Source organism: Oncorhynchus mykiss, chromosome 1, assembly GCF_057628025.1.
Source record: "Oncorhynchus mykiss isolate SJ-2025 chromosome 1, ASM5762802v1, whole genome shotgun sequence".
NCBI classification, from domain to species: domain Eukaryota; kingdom Metazoa; phylum Chordata; class Actinopteri; order Salmoniformes; family Salmonidae; genus Oncorhynchus; species Oncorhynchus mykiss.
The window spans coordinates 43,177,776-43,196,226 of record NC_143022.1 but is presented as its reverse complement, the minus strand read 5'-3'; the positions used below and the strand labels follow the sequence as shown (position 1 = coordinate 43,196,226).

The 18,451-nt window shown below is 43.6% G+C and overlaps 1 protein-coding gene across 4 annotated transcripts; it reads right to left on the bottom strand.

Annotated features, from left to right (window-relative positions):
* Positions 1-1,365: 1,365 nt before the first annotated feature.
* On the bottom strand, positions 1,366-17,825 carry mlc1 (modulator of VRAC current 1). Of its 4 annotated transcripts, XM_036977581.2 has the most exons (13): positions 17,407-17,712; positions 14,831-14,932; positions 7,817-8,125; positions 7,399-7,488; positions 7,020-7,073; positions 5,376-5,477; positions 5,061-5,162; positions 3,678-3,749; positions 3,371-3,487; positions 3,123-3,179; positions 2,911-3,033; positions 2,434-2,595; positions 1,366-1,942 (listed from the first exon to the last, which is right to left on the bottom strand). In XM_036977581.2, exons 3-13 carry the CDS (start codon positions 8,045-8,047, stop codon positions 1,862-1,864), a joined length of 1,191 nt encoding a protein of 396 aa, XP_036833476.1. In that variant the 5' UTR covers positions 8,048-8,125; positions 14,831-14,932; positions 17,407-17,712; the 3' UTR covers positions 1,366-1,861. The 4 variants fall into 4 exon arrangements, with proteins under 4 accessions (XP_036833476.1, XP_036833472.1, XP_090087177.1 ...); XM_036977577.2 differs by lacking the exon at positions 14,831-14,932 and having other exon boundaries at positions 17,407-17,825; XM_090231051.1 differs by lacking the exon at positions 3,123-3,179 and having other exon boundaries at positions 2,911-3,090; positions 17,407-17,567.
* Between the last annotated feature and the right edge of the window lie 626 nt (positions 17,826-18,451).

Below are 18,451 nucleotides of genomic sequence, written 5' to 3'. Positions count from 1 at the left end.
TTAGATTACTAGCCGGTTTTCGCCGGTTAGGTGGCGCTCCTCACGACTGCTTCCAAATATAGGGTTTCCTCTCCACCACTGCAGCGTCGCAATGGTGACCGAAGAAACAAATGTGTTGTCACAAGTGGCAGTGGCTTGAGGCAATGTTCTTCTTTTTTATGGATTTGGCTTTACATAGAAAAGTTTAATCTATGTTTTGATCGATCTGCTGGTGAGATCTGCATGCACGTTTGATGAATAGGCTAGGCTATCTTTCACGCACCCGCACCCTGTCTTTGGTGCTTAAACAACAAAGAGGACATCAAGTTGGAATAGGCTATGATTTATACTGAACAAAAATGTAAATGCAACATTTAAAGTGTTGGTCCCATGTTTCATGAGATTAAATAAAATAAAAAATCCCAGAAATGTTCCATACACACAAAAAGCTTATTTCTCTAACATTTTGTGACAAATTTGTTTACATCCCCGTTAGTGAGTATTTCTCATTTGCCAAGATAATCCATCCACCTGACAGGTGTGGCATATCAAGAAGCTGATTAAACAGCATGATCATTACACCACCTGTGTAATGTAACCAAGAACACCAAGGTAACCTGCTTAAATGACTCCCGACCCTTAGCACCAACCCAAAGCACTTCATGGTCTGTAGCCATAGGTCATGGCTCACATCAATACCATCATCCCAGGAACCCTAGACCCAGTCCAATTTGCATACCGCCCCAACAGATCCACAGATGATGCAATCTCTATTGCACACCACACTGCCCCCACCCACCTGGACAAAAGGAACACCTTCATGATAATGCTGTTCATTGACTACTGCTCAGCATTCAACACCATAGTGCCCTCAAAGCTCATCACTAAGCTAAGGACCCTGAGACTAAACACCTCCCTCTGCAACTGGATCCTGGCCCACTCATGGCTGCGCCACTGCTCAGTCATGTGAAATCCATAGATTAGGGCATAATGAATTCATTTCAATTGACTGATTTCCTTATATGAACTGTATCTCAGTAAAATCATTGAAATTGTTGCATGTTGCATTTATATATTTGCTCATTATAGATGAAAACAAATGGTACAGTAATTCACAGCATTTCCAGACATTATCGAAGGAAGGAACTCAAGTGTTTAGCAATTCCCCACCAACAACCAAATTTGTTTTCTCAAAGTCGCATATGACACCACTGTTTGCTAAACATTGTATCCCAACTTAGAAAGCTGAGTTGAGCATTTTGTGTCATTCGTATATTGTGACCAAAGACAAGTCAAAAGCATAGTCTTCTTGGTGCTTCAGCACGTGCCAGACAGAAAAGGGGGATTGATACATGTGATCGTTCACAAAATGTTGAATTGACATGATGGTGTATAAATTGTTTTATTTGTCGACATGACAGGAATACAATCACCAACTGTATCTAAAGGACACAATAGTTTTATAGTAAAAAACTGAAGGTCTGTTGTATATGTAAATCTCCATGTAAATATCAATTAGACCTAAAGCTCTATATGTAAAGATAACTACATACAGACAAAGACTGAAATAATACTGTGCCGCAAATACAATACAAGGAGGCATGAGAGTACTCAATTGTCTACAGATTGTACACAGTAAGGAGATTGTTATAGCATGTTTTAAAATGTAGACCTCAGAGATATGTGAATGCTTATGACGTCACACACTTCCTACTGTATCCTTCCTCTCCAGCCCCTCACTCTTTTGTCTTCCCCCTGTCCTTGCTCCTTTTCTTTTTATTTTCTCTGACAGGGAAACTGACTGACGGTATTCATTATTCATTTTTTCTTCCTCTCCCTTGTCTGTCTTTTCTGTTTTGTCCTCCTTCTCCTCCTCCTCTGTTCACTGTGCCATTTGGACCACAACCGCCTTCCAGGCCTTGTCTTTGTCAAACTCCCGCAGTGTTCCATTGGATGCTTGTTGCTGAGTGAGCAAGATGGAGGGAGGGAAGAGGGAAGAGGGGATGGATAGGAAAGGAGAGGAGAGAGACAGTTATACAGTACTTTGTCACTGCGGTCTGCACACCATCAATGCACAACATACTGTTTTTCCATGAATGACCAGCTTAGACATAGGCATCACTCCTCCTCACACATTACTGACATTTTCAGAGAGCTGGTGCATCTCTCACCTCAGTATGTCAAAGTATCAGTGACTCTTCGTTAGTGACTCTTCATCAGTGAATCTTCATCAGTGAGTCATAGAGCACAACATCTCATCTGCTAAAGATATGTGTGTGTGTGTGTCTGTGTGCATGCGTGCGTGTTTGAGAGAGAGACAGCAAGAGGGAGAAAGAGAGAGAAAGAGAGAGAGAGACTGTATGCAGTATGATAGGAGAGTACAATAGGAGAGTGTTGGTCCTAGTTCATGTCTATGGGAGTCTGCATGGCTGTGTGAACAGTATGTGTGTGTACCTCTGAGTGGAAGGCTGGGAGCTGCAGGCTGTCATCCCACTCTGGACCCCCCATGCGGAGCTGGCTCTTGTAGGAGGCACAGTGCACCACGGTGGCCAGAGTCAGAACTGCCTGCACCAGCAGCAGCGCCATCAGAATCAGCAGCAGGATCTCATACGATTGCTAGGGACACACACATACATGTTGTATTGGTACATCATCTAAGTTACAACCACAGAATCATTCTTGAGCATGTCGAATGTTCCTTTGTCAAAACTTTGGGATTCACTCACTATCTGAGTTATAACCACCACATGAAAAGCTCTGTATGATTTTATATTTCATTGAATTTCTCGATGGTCATTAGTTATATCTTGAGCATGTTTGTCAAAAACGGACAATGACTTTGAGCTGGAGGCTTCCCCGAGGCAATCCTTCTGAGCTCATCCTATTTACACAGACTCTACCTACTGTGTCACAGAGCACTAGGCAGCTCACCTTGGCTGTAGGCACCTCATGCAGGAAGATGTCAATGAAACTGAGCACACTGCAGGAGAGGAAGCCTGAGGCTGAGAAGAGCAGTGGGGACGTCACACTGCTGATGGCAATCAGCATCTCCACCTGAGAGGCGGCGGCGGGATAAATAGTCTTCAGTGAGGTAGTGGTTGAGCGTGACACCTGTCCAGAATACATAACCTTTAAAAACTCACCAGACATTTGTTGGGGTATTCTGCCACGACATGGCTGGCAATGGCACTGGGGAAACACTGCAGAGACAGGGACCAAAATAGAGGCACAAGTGATTCAGTCTCTTACCCATTGCTGAGTCACAGACAGATTATTGGGTCATGAATGAAGACTGGGATGTGTCTGCAAACAATTAGCCTCTTTGGTGGGTACAACACTTTTTGGAACCACTGTTATATAGGCCCAATGTAACACAGGCAGCTTAACTCACAGCCACTAAGATCCAGAAGAAGGTGACAGACAGGTATGGACCAGGGAGCAAGACGTCCATGTTGAGAGCGATGATACCGCCAAACACAGCCGAGATTCCTACTATCACCTCAATCACCTGTCAGAAAACAGCAGTGACCATTGGGATGCCGTATCAATGCTGGTGCACTGTGCTGAACAACAATGTAGCCGGCGTACGTGTGGTGTTTCAATGTACAAACATTAGAGCCACTGTTAAGAGTACATAGTAGAATGTGTAATAATGTATCTCATTCATGAACACAGAAACTCAGTGTCTATGTGCTCACAGAGTAGGCCTTTAGAAGTCGGGTGGGAAAGACGGCCGGTGTCAGAACCACAGGACCGTCATATGTCACGGGCTGAGGGAGAGAAAGGGAGGGAGAAGGAGGCGATACAAAGTGGGGGAGAGGGAGAATCAGAGAGAGAGAATGGGAAGAGAGAGGACATACAGTGCGGAGGGAGGGGAAGAGAGAGGACATACAGTGTGGAGGGGGAGAGAGGACATACAGTTTGGAGGGGGAGAGAGGACATACAGTGCAGAGGGAGGGGGAGAGAGAGGACATACAGTGTGGAGGGGGAGAGAGAGGACATACAGTGTGGAGGGGGAGAGAGAGGACATACAGTGTGGAGGGGGAGAGAGAGGACATACAGTGTGGAGGGGGAGAGAGAGGACATACAGTGCGGAGGGAGGGGAAGAGAGGACATACAGTGTGGAGGGGGAGAGAGGACATACAGTGCAGAGGGAGGGGGAGAGAGAGGACATACAGTGTGGAGGGGGAGAGAGAGGACATACAGTGTGGAGGGGGAGAGAGAGGACATACAGTGTGGAGGGGGAGAGAGAGGACATACAGTGCGGAGGGAGGGGAAGAGAGAGGACATACAGTGCAGAGGGAGGGGGAGAGAGAGGACATACAGTGTGGAGGGGGAGAGAGAGGACATACAGTGCAGAGGGAGGGGGAGAGAGAGGACATACAGTGTGGAGGGGGAGAGAGAGGACATACAGTGCAGAGGGAGGGGGAGAGAGAGGACATACAGTGCGGAGGGATGGGGAGAGAGAGGACATACAGTGCGGAGGGAGGGGGAGAGAGAGGACATACAGTGTGGAGGGGAGAGAGAGGACATACAGTGTGGAGGGGGAGAGAGAGGACATACAGTGTGGAGGGGGAGAGAGAGGACATACAGTGCGGAGGGAGGGGGAGAGAGAGGACATACAGTGTGGAGGGAGGGGGAGAGAGAGGACATACAGTGCGGAGGGAGGAGGAGAGAGAGGACATTGAGTGCGGAGGGAGGGGGAGAGAGAGCACATACAGTGCGGAGAGAGGACATACAGTGCGGAGGGAGGGGGAGAGAGAGGACATACAGTGCGGAGGGAGGGGGAGAGAGAGGACATACAGTGCGGAGAGAGGACATATAGTGCAGAGGGAGGGGGAGAGAGAGGACATACAGTGTGGAGGGAAGGGGAGAGAGAGGACATACAGTGCGGAGGGAGGGGGAGAGAGAGGACATACAGTGCGGAGGGAGGGGGAGAGAGAGGGATGGCATGTTATAATGACATGCAGACAAACAATCCTACACAGCACAGTATAAGATAAATAAGAGTACAGCCAACACATGCACATACTGTATATACTGTATACTGTTTCCCAGCTTTAACAATAACACACACACACCTTCCTGTGGCTACAGCAGTCCTCTGCAGAGCGTGCAGACAGGATGACTGTACTGGCCATCAGCACCTCCAGCAGAATCAGCAGGATGAGGTTAAAGTTGATCTGAACAGTGGCGGGCCATGGGAGAGAAACAGAGGAGGGAAGAGAGATTGTCAGAGACAGGTAGAGAGATTCATTCAACATCTGTATCCTACAACATGCATGTGTGTGTGATTGTAATGCAATTCAGGTGTTAGCGTATCATGCAAACAAACAATGGAAGCCCCTCAAGGCTTTGCCTTAGGGCAACTACATCCAGTAGTTGTGTAGACTCACATTGACAGCAGAGGGACTCAACACCAGCTTACAGCCAAACCACACCAGGCAAGTGGTAGTCACAGCGAAGGTGGACACAAATACCACCTGGAAATCTGACACCTGTCAATCACAGATGTAATATATATTATTAGCACCTACATCAGGGACATGTTGGCAGTATTAAGGGGACATGTTGGCAGTATTAAGGGGACATGTTAACAGTATTACGAGGACATGTTAACAGTATTAAGGGGACATGTTGACAATATTACGGGGACATGTTGACAGTATTAAGGGGACATGTTGACAGTATTAAGGGGACATGTTGACAGTATTAAGGCGACATGTTAACAGTATTATGGGGACATGTTGACAGTATTAAGGGGACATGTTGACAGTATTAAGGGGACATGTTGACAGTATTAAGGGGACATGTTGAGAGTATTAAGGGGATATGTTGACAATATTATGGGGACATGTTAACAGTATTACGGGGACATGTTAACAGTATTACGGGGACATGTTAACAGTATTAAGGGGACATGTTAACAGTATTACGGGGACATGTTAACAGTATTATGGGGACATGTTGACAGTATTAAGGGGAGATGTTGACAGTATTAAGGGGACATTCTGACAGTATTAAGGGGACATGTTGACAGTATTAAGGGGACATGTTAACAGTATTAAGGGGACATTCTGACAGTATTAAGGGGACATGTTGGCAGTATTAAGGGGACATGTTGGCAGTATTAAGGGGACATGTTAACAGTATTATGGGGACATGTTGACAGTAGTAAGGGGAGATGTTGACAGTATTAAGGGGACATTCTGACAGTATTAAGGGGACATGTTGACAGTATTAAGGGGACATGTTGACAGTATTAAGGGGACATGTTAACAGTATTAAGGGGACATTCTGACAGTATTAAGGGGACATGTTGGCAGTATTAAGGGGACATGTTGGCAGTATTAAGGGGACATGTTGACAGTATTAAGGGGACATGTTGACAGTATTAAGGGGACATGTTAACAGTATTAAGGGAACATTCTGACATTATTAAGGGGACATGTTGACAGTATTAAGGGGACATGTTGACAGTGTTAAGGGGACATGTTAACAGTATTAAGGGGACATTCTGACAGTATTAAGGGACATGTTGGCAGTATTAAGTGGACATGTTGGCAGTATTACGGGGACATTCTGACAGTATTAAGGGGACATTCTTACAGTATTAAGGGGACATTCTGACAGTATTAAGGGAACATTCTGACATTATTACGGGACATGTTTACAATATTAAGGGGACATGTTTACAGTATTAAGGGGACATTCTGACAGTATTAAGGGGACATTCTGATATTATTACGGGGACATGCATACAGTATTAAGGTTAAGGGGACATGTTGACATTATTAAGGGGACATTCTGACAGTATTAAGGGGACATTCTGATATTATTACGGGGACATGTTTACAGTATTAAGGTTAAGGGGACACGTTGACATTATTACGGGGACACGTTGACATTATTACGGGGACATGTTTACAGTATTAAGAGGACATTCTGACAGCATTAGCTCAGTGGCCCCTGGACAACATTCATGCAACAAACGCACATTTGCTCATTGAGTAGCGTAAGCCTATTTGTTGTGTACTCACTGCAACATGATGGTTCTTGGCAATGGCAAAGCTGACAACTGCTGCCGGGACACTCTGAAACAAACACACACACAAATACTAATCTCACTCTGTAGCTCTCAAGCCTGGCATGCATGATTACACAAATATAGTACATACTCTCAATATTTGCTTGCCTGCAGTGCTATGCTGTTTCATAGGCACCAGGTGTTAAACGTTTTTGTAACTGGGCAGATTTGTCTTTATTTTAATGAACATGATTAGAAGCACGTGTCTCTGCTCTTGTAAGGGTTCTATTTTGAAGGTACTGTACTATCAAGTAACGATAATTATCATAATAATAACAACGATCATGAGGATCAGCCTGTTTTCAGACTCTGGTCAGCTGAGAGCCACTCACCGAGCCTGCAGCACAGCGCAGATAGTCCATGGCAGCAGGAAACACATTGCCCAGGTAGAGAGAGAAGCCTGCTGTGACCAACAGACTGCTCTGTGAACCACACACACGCGCACACACACACACCGCACAATGGTTAGCATGTAAACTGCCAAGAGGAGAGTTCACTTACCAAAAAGTTGTCTCCCCCACCCCTGTTCTCTTTTCTCTCACCCCTGTGAGGAGGTTGTACATTCCCCCTTTGAGGGATGATTTTATGCTCGTGTTTTTCTGTCTTCAAACCCGAATGTGAATGGAATAACCAGATGTATGGGCTCTCTCTAACCAATCAAGGGCATTGAGTAATCAATTACAGCAGCACTGGGTTTTTGGAATACCACATTTGTCCATCCCTTTAACTATTGACCTCCCGACCTCTCACCCCAATGAGGACGCTGTAGAGCCAGGTCCTGTAGCTGAGGCAGGGGTGCATGGGCTTCTCAGAGTGGGCAAGCTGCAGGTCACTTGCCCTCACGTCCACCGTGTAGCTCTCTGGCCGCTCCCTCTCCGCACACCCCCGCCGGCCCACCGTACCCCCGCCACCCCCCCTCTCCAGCGTGGGCATCTGGGTGTAGCTGAACTCCTCCATGGCAGACAGATCGTCCCGCTGCATCACAGTGAGAGATGAGTGACAGCGCCCCCAGATAGTCCAATGGGACGGTCACACTGGGTCTGAGGAACCTGTGTGTGTCTGGCAGAGCGGACATGAACCTGTTACTGCAGTGGGTTAAATCTTCCTGGGGTCCAAACACATTAAGGCACTTACATTACATATAAAACAAAAGATAAAACAGTACATCATATCATAACATTATTACACCACTACACATCTACAACACAAAAATGGATAATACCACCATACAGCGTTATTTCAATGTAGGTGTGTGTAGAGTACTAGCGTTTGTCTGCATATGCACGTGGCTGTACCTGTGTATGTGTCTCTTCCCAGTCCCCGCTGTTCCATGAGGGGTATTTTTATCAATTTTTTTAATCTGATTCTACTGCTTGCATCAGTTACCCGATGAGGAATAGAGTTCCATGTAGTCATGTCTCTATGTAGTACTGTGCGCCTCCCATAGTCTATTCTGGATTTGGGGATTGTGAAGAGACCTCTGGTGGCATGTCTTGTGAGGTATGCATGGGTGTCTGAGCTGTGTGCTAGTAGTTTAAACAGACAGCTCGGTACATTCAGCTTGTCAACACTTCTTACAAAAACAAGTAGTGATGAAGTCAATCTCTCCTCCACTTTGAGCCATGAGAGATTGACATGCATATCATTAATGTTAGGTCCTCCTGTACATTTAAGGGCCAGCCGTGCAACCCTGTTCTGAGCCAATTGTAATTTTCCTAAATCCCTCTTTGTGGCACCTGACCACACGACTGAACAGTAGTCCAGGTGTGACAAAACTAGGGCTTGTAGGACCTGCCTTGTTGATAGTGTTGATAAGAAGGCAGAGCAGAGCTTTATTATGGACAGACTTCTCCCCATCTTAGCTACCGTTGTATCAACATGTTTTGACCATGACCGTTTATAATCCATTGTTACTCCAAGCAGTTTAGTCATCTCAATTTACTCAATTTCCACGTTATTCATTACAATATTTGGTTGAGGTTTAGGGATGAGTGAATGATTTGTCCCAAATACAATGCTTCTAGTTTTTTTAAAATATATTTAAGACTAACTTATTCCTTGTCACCCATTCTGGTACTAACTGCAGCTCTTTGTTAATCTCTTGAAGCTAGGGGGCACTATTTTTATGTTTGGAAAAATAACGTTCCCAAAGTAAACAGCCTATTTCTCAGGACAAGATGCTAGAATATGCATATAATTGACAGATTAGGATAGAAAACACAAGTTTCCAAAACTGTCAAAATATTGTCTGTGAGTATAACAGAACTTATATTGCAGGCGAAACCCTGAGAAAAATCAAACCAGGAAGTGGCTTCTATTTTGAAAACTCCATGTTCCATAGCCTCCCATTGCTCCATTTAAAGGGATATCAACCAGATTCCTTTTCCTATCGCTTCCTCAAGGTGTCAACAGTCTTCAGACATATTTTCAGGCTTTTATTTTTAAAAATGAGCCAGAACGATAACATCACGAGTTTTGCTCGCGCAACAGACTTTGGATAGGTATTGCTTTTCCCTCTCCTACTGTGAAAGACATTTGCGGTTGATATATTATTGATTATATATTTTAAAAACAACCTGAGGATTGATGAATAAAAACGTTTGACATGTTTCTGTGGACATTACGGATATTATTTGGAATTTGTCTGCGTTGTCGTGACCGCTCTTTCCTGTGGATTTCTGAACATAACTCGCCAAACAAATGGAGGTATTTTGGATATAAAAATAATCTTTATGGAACTAAGGAGCATTTGTTGTGCAACTGGGAGTCTCGTAAGTGAAAACATCCAAAGATCATCAAAGGTAAATGATTAATTTGATTGCTTTTCTGATATTGTGACCAAGCTACCTGATGCTAAGTGTACTTAATGTTTTGTCATGCGATCGATAAACTTACACAAACGCTTGGATTGCTTTCGCTGTAAAGCATAATTTCAAAATCTGAGACGACAGGTGGATTAACAAAAGGCTAAGCTGTGTTTTGCAATATTGCACTTATGATTTCATGAATATAAATATTTTTAGTAATATTATTTGACTGAGGCGCTATGCTATTCAGCGGTTGCTGATGACAATTATCCCGCTAAAGGGATGGGTAGCGTCAAAAACTTAAGTGTTGCAGTCATTTAAGTAGATGTAGACACATTGGCTTTACTCAAAGCCAGTGGCATGTCATTAGTAAAGTGCAAAAATTTGTAAGGGGCCTAGACAGCTGCCCTGGGGAATTCATGATTCTACCTGGATTATGTTGGAGATGCTTCCATTAAAGAACACCCTCTGTGTTCTGTTAGACAGGTAACTCTTTATCCACAATATAGGGGGTGTTGGTGTAAAGCCATAACACATATGTTTTTCCAGCAGCAGACTATGATCGATAATGTCAAAAGTCACACTGAAGTCTAACAAAACAGCCCCCACAATCTTTTCATCATCAATTTATCTCAACCAATCACCAGTCATTTGAGTAAGTGCTGTGCTTGTTGAATGTCCTTCCCTATAAGCGTGCTAAAAGTTTGTTGCCAATTTGTTTACTGTAAAATAGTATTGTATCTGGTCAAACACAATTTTTTCCAAAGTTTACTAAGGGTTGGTCACAGGCTGATTGGTCGGCTATTTGAGCCAGTAAAGGGGGCTTCACTATTCTTAGGTAGCGGAATTACTTTTGCTTCCCTCCAGGCCTGAGGGCACACACTTTCTAGTAGGCTTAGATTGAAGATATGGCTAATAGGAGTGGCAATATCATGCACTATTATTCTCAGTAATTTTCCATTCAAGTTGTCAGACCCTGGTGGCTTATCATTGTTGATAGAAACATTTAAAAGGGTTCCAAAAGGGTTCTTCAGCTGTCCCCATAAGAGAACCCATTTTGGTACCCAAAGAATCCAAAAGGGTTCTACCTGCAACCAAAAATGGTTATTCAAAGGGTTCTCCTATGGGGACAGCCAATGACGTACTGGCCATCTGGAGCACCGGGAGTTTTCCCAGTGGGCCGCTTGACAATTGGGGCCCATGCAACACAAATTACCCCAGCCCCTGCTTAAATTAAAATAACCAAGTGCTGTGTGTCTGACTGGCCCATGCGACTGACTGGCCCATCTGTCAGCCTCTTTCTCCCGTGCCAATTACTTTTGGTCCAGTCCATTCTATCTTCACCTGGGCACCGCCCCTTTTCCCATCTCTGTTAATTAGGGCTCAAATCCCGTTAACGGGATCGATTTGACAACAGCCAACAATAGAAATCCCATAATTCAAATTCCTCAAACATACAAGTATTATACACCATTTTAAACATAAACTTGTTAATCCAACCACAGTGTCCGATTTCAAAAAGGCTTTACAACGAAAGCATACCATGCGGTTATGTTAGGTCAGCGCCTAGTCACAAAAAAACATCAATTTTCCAGAGGAGAGGAGTCACAAAAAGCAGAAATAGAGATAAAATGAATCACTAACCTTTGATGATCTTCATCAGATGGCACTCAGAGGACTTCATGTTACACAATACATGTATGTTTTGTTTGATAAAGTTCATATTTATATCCAAAAATCTCAGTTTACATTGGCGCGTTATGTTCAGTAATGTTTTGCCTCCGAAACATCCGGTGATTTTGCAGAGAGCCACATCAATTTACAGAAATACTGTTTTACATAGAATTAAAGATACACTTCTCCTTAATGCAACCGCTGTGTCAGATTTCAAAAAAGCTTTACGGCAAAAGCACACCATGCGATCAAAAACGTTCCATTACAGTTCGTAGAAACATGTCAAACGATGTATATAATCAATCTTTAGGATGTTTTTATCACAAATCTTCAATAATATTCCAACCGGACAATTCCTTTGTCATAAGAAAGGAAAGGGAATGGAGCTCGTGCTCATGGCCGCGCGCGTGACTAAACTAAAGGCCTCCAGCCAGACCACCGGTTGAAACAGCTCTTATTCACTCCCCTTTCACAATAGAAGCCTGAAACAACGTTCTAAAGACTGTTGACATCTAGTGGAAGCCCTAGGAAGTGCAATCTGACCCCATTTACACTGGATATTGGATAGGCAATCACTTGAAAAACTACAAACCTCAGATTTCCCCCTTCCTGGTTGGATTTTTCTCAAGTTTTTGCCTGCCATATAAGTTATGTTATACTGACAGACATTATTTTAACAGTTTTGGAAACTTTAGAGTGTTTTCTATCCAAATCTACTATGCATATTCTAGCTTCTGGGCCTGAGTAACAGGCAGTTTACTTAAGGCACGCTTTTCATCTGGACGTGAAAATACTGCCCCCTTGCATAAGAGGTTAAGTGGTGACATTTGGATAAATAGTGGAGTGGAGCAAGATGGACAAACAAAAAGAGAAAAACGTAAAGGTGGTGCTGATAAGCAGAGGGAGAAGAGGTTGAAGTCCCTTGAGGCTGATGCAGCCAAATGTTTTAAAATAACAAATTATTAATTTGGCGCCGTTACCAGTCAATCATCTCAGCCTAAAGGCACTGGCAGCAGAGAGGAGAGAGAGTAGAGAGAGCAGCCCATTGAGCCCAGCAATAGTCAAGGTTTTGCAGCTGAAGCGGTAAGACAGAAGGCAATAGGGAGAAGATAAGCAATGTTTGGGTTTAGCTAGCTGGCTATTTAGCTATATTGGGTGCCTTTTGTTAAAACAAGCGCTCGTCAATGTCACTTTTTGTGAACAGACCAATCACAGCCTGGATGGGGCTGGACATTAAAACAAGGTTGACGTACTACAGCAAACTTTCGAAATGTTGAAGTCATTGTTATGCATGAATGGTTATGATTATTGACAAGTTAGTACTTAGCATTAACAAATTAGAGACTAACCACCAATGTACAGTCGTGTCCAAAAAGTTTTGAGAATGACACAAATATTAATTTCCACAAAGTTTGCTGCTTCAGTGTCTTTAGATATTTTTTGTCAGATGTTACTATGGAATACTAAATTATAATTACAAGCATTTCATAAGTGTCAAAGGCTTTTATTGACAATTACATGAAGTTTATGCAGAGTCAATGTTTGCAGTGTTGACCCTTCTTTTTCAAGACCTCTGCAATCCACCCTGGCATGCTGTCAATTAACTTCTGGGCCACATCCTGACTGATGGCAGCCCATTCCTGCATAATCAATGCTTGGAGTTTGTCAGAATTTGTGGGTTTTTGTTTGTCCACCCGCCTCTTGAGGATTGACCACAAGTTCTCAATGGGATTAAGGTCCGGGTAGTTTCCTGGCCATTGACCCAAAATATCGAAGTTTTGTTCCCCGAGCCACTTAGTTATCACTTTTGCCTTATGGCAAGGTGCTCCATCATGCTGGAAAAGGCATTGTTCATCACCAAACTGTTCCTGGATGGTTGGGAGAAGTTGCTCTCGGAGGATGTGTTGGTACCACTCTTTATTCATGGCTGTGTTCTTAGGCAAAATTGTGAGTGAGCCCACTCCCTTGGCTGAGAAGCAACCCCACTCATGAATGGTATCAGGATGCTTTACAGTTGGCATGACACAGGACTGATGGTAGCGCTCACCTTGTCTTCCCTGGACAAGCTCCGGATGCCCCAAACAATCGGAAAGGGGATTCATCAGAGAAAATTACTTTACCCCAGTCCTCAGCAGTCCAAACCCTGTACCTTTTGCAGAATATCAGTCTGTCCCTGATGTTTTTCCTGGAGAGAAGTGGCTTCTTTGCTGCCATTCTTGACACCAGGCCATCCTCCAAAAGTCTTTGCCTCACTGTGCATGCAGATGCACTCACACCTGCCTGCTGCCATTCCTGAGAAAGCTCTGTACTGGTGGTGCCCCGATCCCGCAGCTGAATCAACTTTAGGAGACAGTCCTGGCACTTGCTGGACTTTCTTGGGCCCCATGAAGCCTTCTTCACAACAATTGAACCACTCTCCTTGAAGTTCTTGATTATCTCATAAATGGTTGATTTAGGTGCAATCTTACTGGCAGCAATATCCTTGCCTGTGAAGCCCTTTTGTGCAAAGCAATGATGACGACACGTGTTTCCTTGCAGGTAACCATGGTTGACAGAGGAAGAACAATAATTCCAAGCACCACCCTCCTTTTGAAGCTTCCAGTCTGTTCTTCGAACTCAATCAGCATGACAGAATGATCTCCAGCCTTGTCCTCGTCAACACTCACACCTGTGTTAATGAGAGAATCACTGACATGATGTCAGCTGGTCCTTTTGTGGAATGCAGTGGAAATGTTTTTTGGGGATTCAGTTAATTTGCATGGCAAAGAGGGACTTTGCAATTAATTGCAATTCATCTGATCACTCTTCATAACATTCTGGAACAAATGCAAATTGCCATCATACATACTGAGGCAGCAGACTTTGTTAAAATGTATATTTGTGTCATTCTCAAAACTTTTTGCCTTGACTGTAGACCATTTTTCTTGCACAAGGATTTAACGATGGAACAAAACCTAAAAAAATGATAAACGTTGGTTATGTATTTCTTAACAACATAGCTGTGTTCTTCCGTGAATCCTGCCAGAGGATGAACATTTGGGAGAAGGAGAGCAAGGACCAAAGACACAGACGTCTTGCTCCAATTGGAGAGACACGCTGGTGGGCTAAAGACAGTGCCTTAATTGAAAGGCTTTGGAACTTTTGGAAATCCAGATGAGGGTCTGTATGTTGATGTCCTTCTCACTCTTTCAACCATACAAGATCAGAAAAACATCAACACCATTGCATGGGTCAAGGCACAAGAATACATTGAGGGGTTGCTGAAGTATGAAACAATACTTACAGCTCAGATATTCTGGTCACCTCACCAGTCTCAAAATATCTTCAAACAAGTGGAATGGACATTCTGTCTGCGCATCGTATGGATGTGTCTACAGAGGAGCAGCTGAAAGGAACGGCAAGAGATTTTGAAAAAGTCAAGGCTGCTGCAGACACATTTGTCCAGTTGGCCAACAGAAAGTTGCAGGAACGGGATGAGGAAACAGAGCTGGAGTTAGAGATCACTCTGCCAACGTAAAGGGCTAGAAAGAAGAACCATGCCTGGAGAGATGGCACAAGATGAGACTTGGGCAGAGAGTGCATACAGGATTGGTGTCCATAATCAAATTCTGGATACAATTATAGATAGCATCCATCGGCAATTTCTGAGTAATGGCACTTTGTATGCCGTTTTGTAGTTTCATTTAAGTGATTGCCTATCCAATATGTTGTGTCTATGGGGCCAGATTGCTTCCAGCAGATGTCAATAGTCTTTAGAAAGTTGTTTGAGGCTTCTATTGTGGAAGGGTGTCAAATAAGAGCTGTTTCAACAAGTGGACTAGGCTGAGGCCAATCAGTTGTTTATTTCTCCGGATGTTTTGGAGGCACTTCTGAACATGGCATCAATGTAAACTGAGGTTTTTGGATATAAATATGAACTTGATGGAACAAAACATACATGTATTGTGTAATATTGAGTCCTGGGAGTGTCATCTGATGAAGGTCGTCAAAGGTTAGTGATTCATTTGATCTATATTTCTGCTTTTTGTGACACCTCTCTTTGGTTGGAAAATGGCTGAATGCTTTCTGTGACTAGTTGCTGACCTAACATAATGATATGTTCTGCTTTCGCCGAAAAGCCTTTTTGAAATCGGACACTGTGGTTGGATTAACAAGAAGTGTATCTTTAAAATGGTGTAAAATACTTGTATGGTTGAGGAATTTGAATTATGAGATTTCTGTTGTTTTGAATTTGGCGCCCTGCAATTACACTGGCTGTTGGCGAGGTGGGACGCTACCGTCCCGAACGACCCCAGAGAGGTCAAAATAATCGTGATTTGAAGAATACACAACCAGGACTATGGAGGACTATGGACCTGAAGGAAATGAAGACGATGTGGAGATGGTGAACAAGAGCTGTTCATCTTGCAAGGACTGTCCAGTGTGTTGCTACCGTATTCTTAGTCAGTACAACCTATTGACCGACGCATGCCTCATCCTAGGCTTTGCTTAGAAGTTCCTACTTACCCTGTCAGTAACCCAGGTAGCTTGCGAGCGGAGCTTCTCTACTCTGAAATGTATCAACAGTAGGCAAAGGAGCACTCTATCTCAACAGCACCTGGAGGCTTTTATGGTCATGGCTACTGAGTGAGAGGTTTTAACGGCCCTAGACCATGACCTGGTTATAGATGGCACTGCTGAGAGAAGTGAGCTGCTGCAGAAATGGCTAATTTAACAAGGTAGGAAATACGTTTATTTTAATTTTATTCTATGACTTGCCTACTCACCAGTCTTTTCACCCCCAAATTTCTTCCTGTATTATTAATTTTACTGGTCAGGTGGTTCCAGAGATTCTTGCCACCTTGCTGCCAATATGTGCTCCTTCCAGCCAGCCTCACCCTAAGAGCAACACATCCCCCTTGTTCTATTTCACATCTATTTTTACTAAAGTCATTGTTATAAATATTGTTCAGTAATCTTGTTTTTCATAAAGTGTGGCGTGGGTTGTGTGGATGGTGGTGTATCGCTGGGGGGTTTTGGTGGGCCGGTCTGAGTCAAAAAGTCCAGGGCCATTTTTCATTCCCAGTTCGTCCCTGGGGACAGCCGAAGAACCCTTTAAGGTTCTAGATAGACCCTTTTTTTCTAAGAGTGTAGAAACACGGGCTTTTAGGCAATTTTTTTTGTTGAATAATGTTGATTAATTATGAAAGTATGAAAAATATGACTAACATTCCACCCATGGTCATTTGACTGCAGGAAAGGGCTCCAACACTTTGTCAGAAGTACAGAATCAGTATCTGAATCAAATTATAATTTATTGTGTGACATTCAGACACTTTGAGGAATCAGAACCGGGATCAAACAATAACATCAATATCTTTGGTTCTTTAGGGAGATAAAATGGCTGCACAAATGGAAATAATAAGTTATTTCAGTAAATGATCAGTTGATAAATAAGGATTTTGCACAAAGTGTCATAAGACAAAATAGTTTTCTTTACCATTAATCTTGATTTCTTGAATCTTATTTCCAATAAAAAATATAGAAGATCAACAGGATGTATTATGAGTTATATTCATCAAAGTAGTTCAGACTAAACAACATCTGAGAGCATTATGTACCTCTGGGTGAAAATGGTGTGTAGGAAAAATAGGTATATGTTTGAGTGGATAGAAGATAAAAATGGGATATCAGGGAACAAGATCAATACAAATGGAAGTACACGCAAATAAATGTTCACATGAATCCTACAGAACTTCAAAAACAACACCCACTCCCCTCTCTCCTACAGGTCTCATCTGACTCAAACACCCCCCCCCTTTCCACCCTCTCCTTCCCCTCCTCTCATCTCCCGTTCCCTTGTCTTCCTCTCCCACTCACCTGTTTAGTTGTCCGTCTTGTAGTATCTCCCCAACTTATCTACCCACAAGATCTCTCTCAATGGACACACAGCAATTTTATAATCCCATATAGAAGACACTTGTTTTTGTCGTTCGGAAATAAGTTTCTTCCCTCTCCCCCTCTCTCTCCCTCCCTCTCCCACTCTCACCCTCCCTCTCTCTCTCACTCTCTTTAGAAGAGACAACAAAATTCTGGAGCTAGCTGTTTTCAAAGAGTGGAACAAAAACCCATGCCTCTCAGGCTGCCAGCGCGTTCTGTGCCAGAGGCATACAGCCTGTGAATGACAAAGAGGGAAGAGGAGAGGCGGAAAGGAGAGGAGGAGGGGAGAGAAACAAGGGGAGAAGGGGCTCGCGCTAGGGGCAGAGATAGATAGGGCAGACCACCTTTCCCTTCTGTCCTTCCACCCATCTACTCACACACCCAGAACATACAAACACACTTTAGCTAATACACAGTCAGGCCCAGATACTTGGTCAAACACACGGACACACACAAATTCCGTAAGGTATGGGGACAAACAGTCACACACACACACACACACACACACACACACACACACACACACACACACACACACACACACACACACACACACACACACACACACACACACACACACACACACACACACACACACACACACACACACACACACACACACACACACACACACAGCGAGAATAATCTCATTGTTTCAGTTAAATAACTCTGGGTTCTCCCCTCTAGAAGTTCCCCCTGCTCCTTGCCATTGCCTGACCAACAGTTGCTAGCTACACTTCACAGTCCAGTAAATCAAATTGTCCGGCAGGGCTTTAGAAAAGAGCAGACAGAGAGGCATTTGGTTCACGTGATTTCATGCCACATCTGCAACAGCTAATCTGATGGAAAGTTTCCCCATAATACTTTTCCCTAAATTACATCCTTTTGAATATAATTAGTGTTTGTTTAAAGTGTTTGTGTGTGTGTTTAAAGTGTGTGTGTGTGTGTGTGTGTGTGTGTTTAAAGTGTGTGTGTGTGAGAGAGA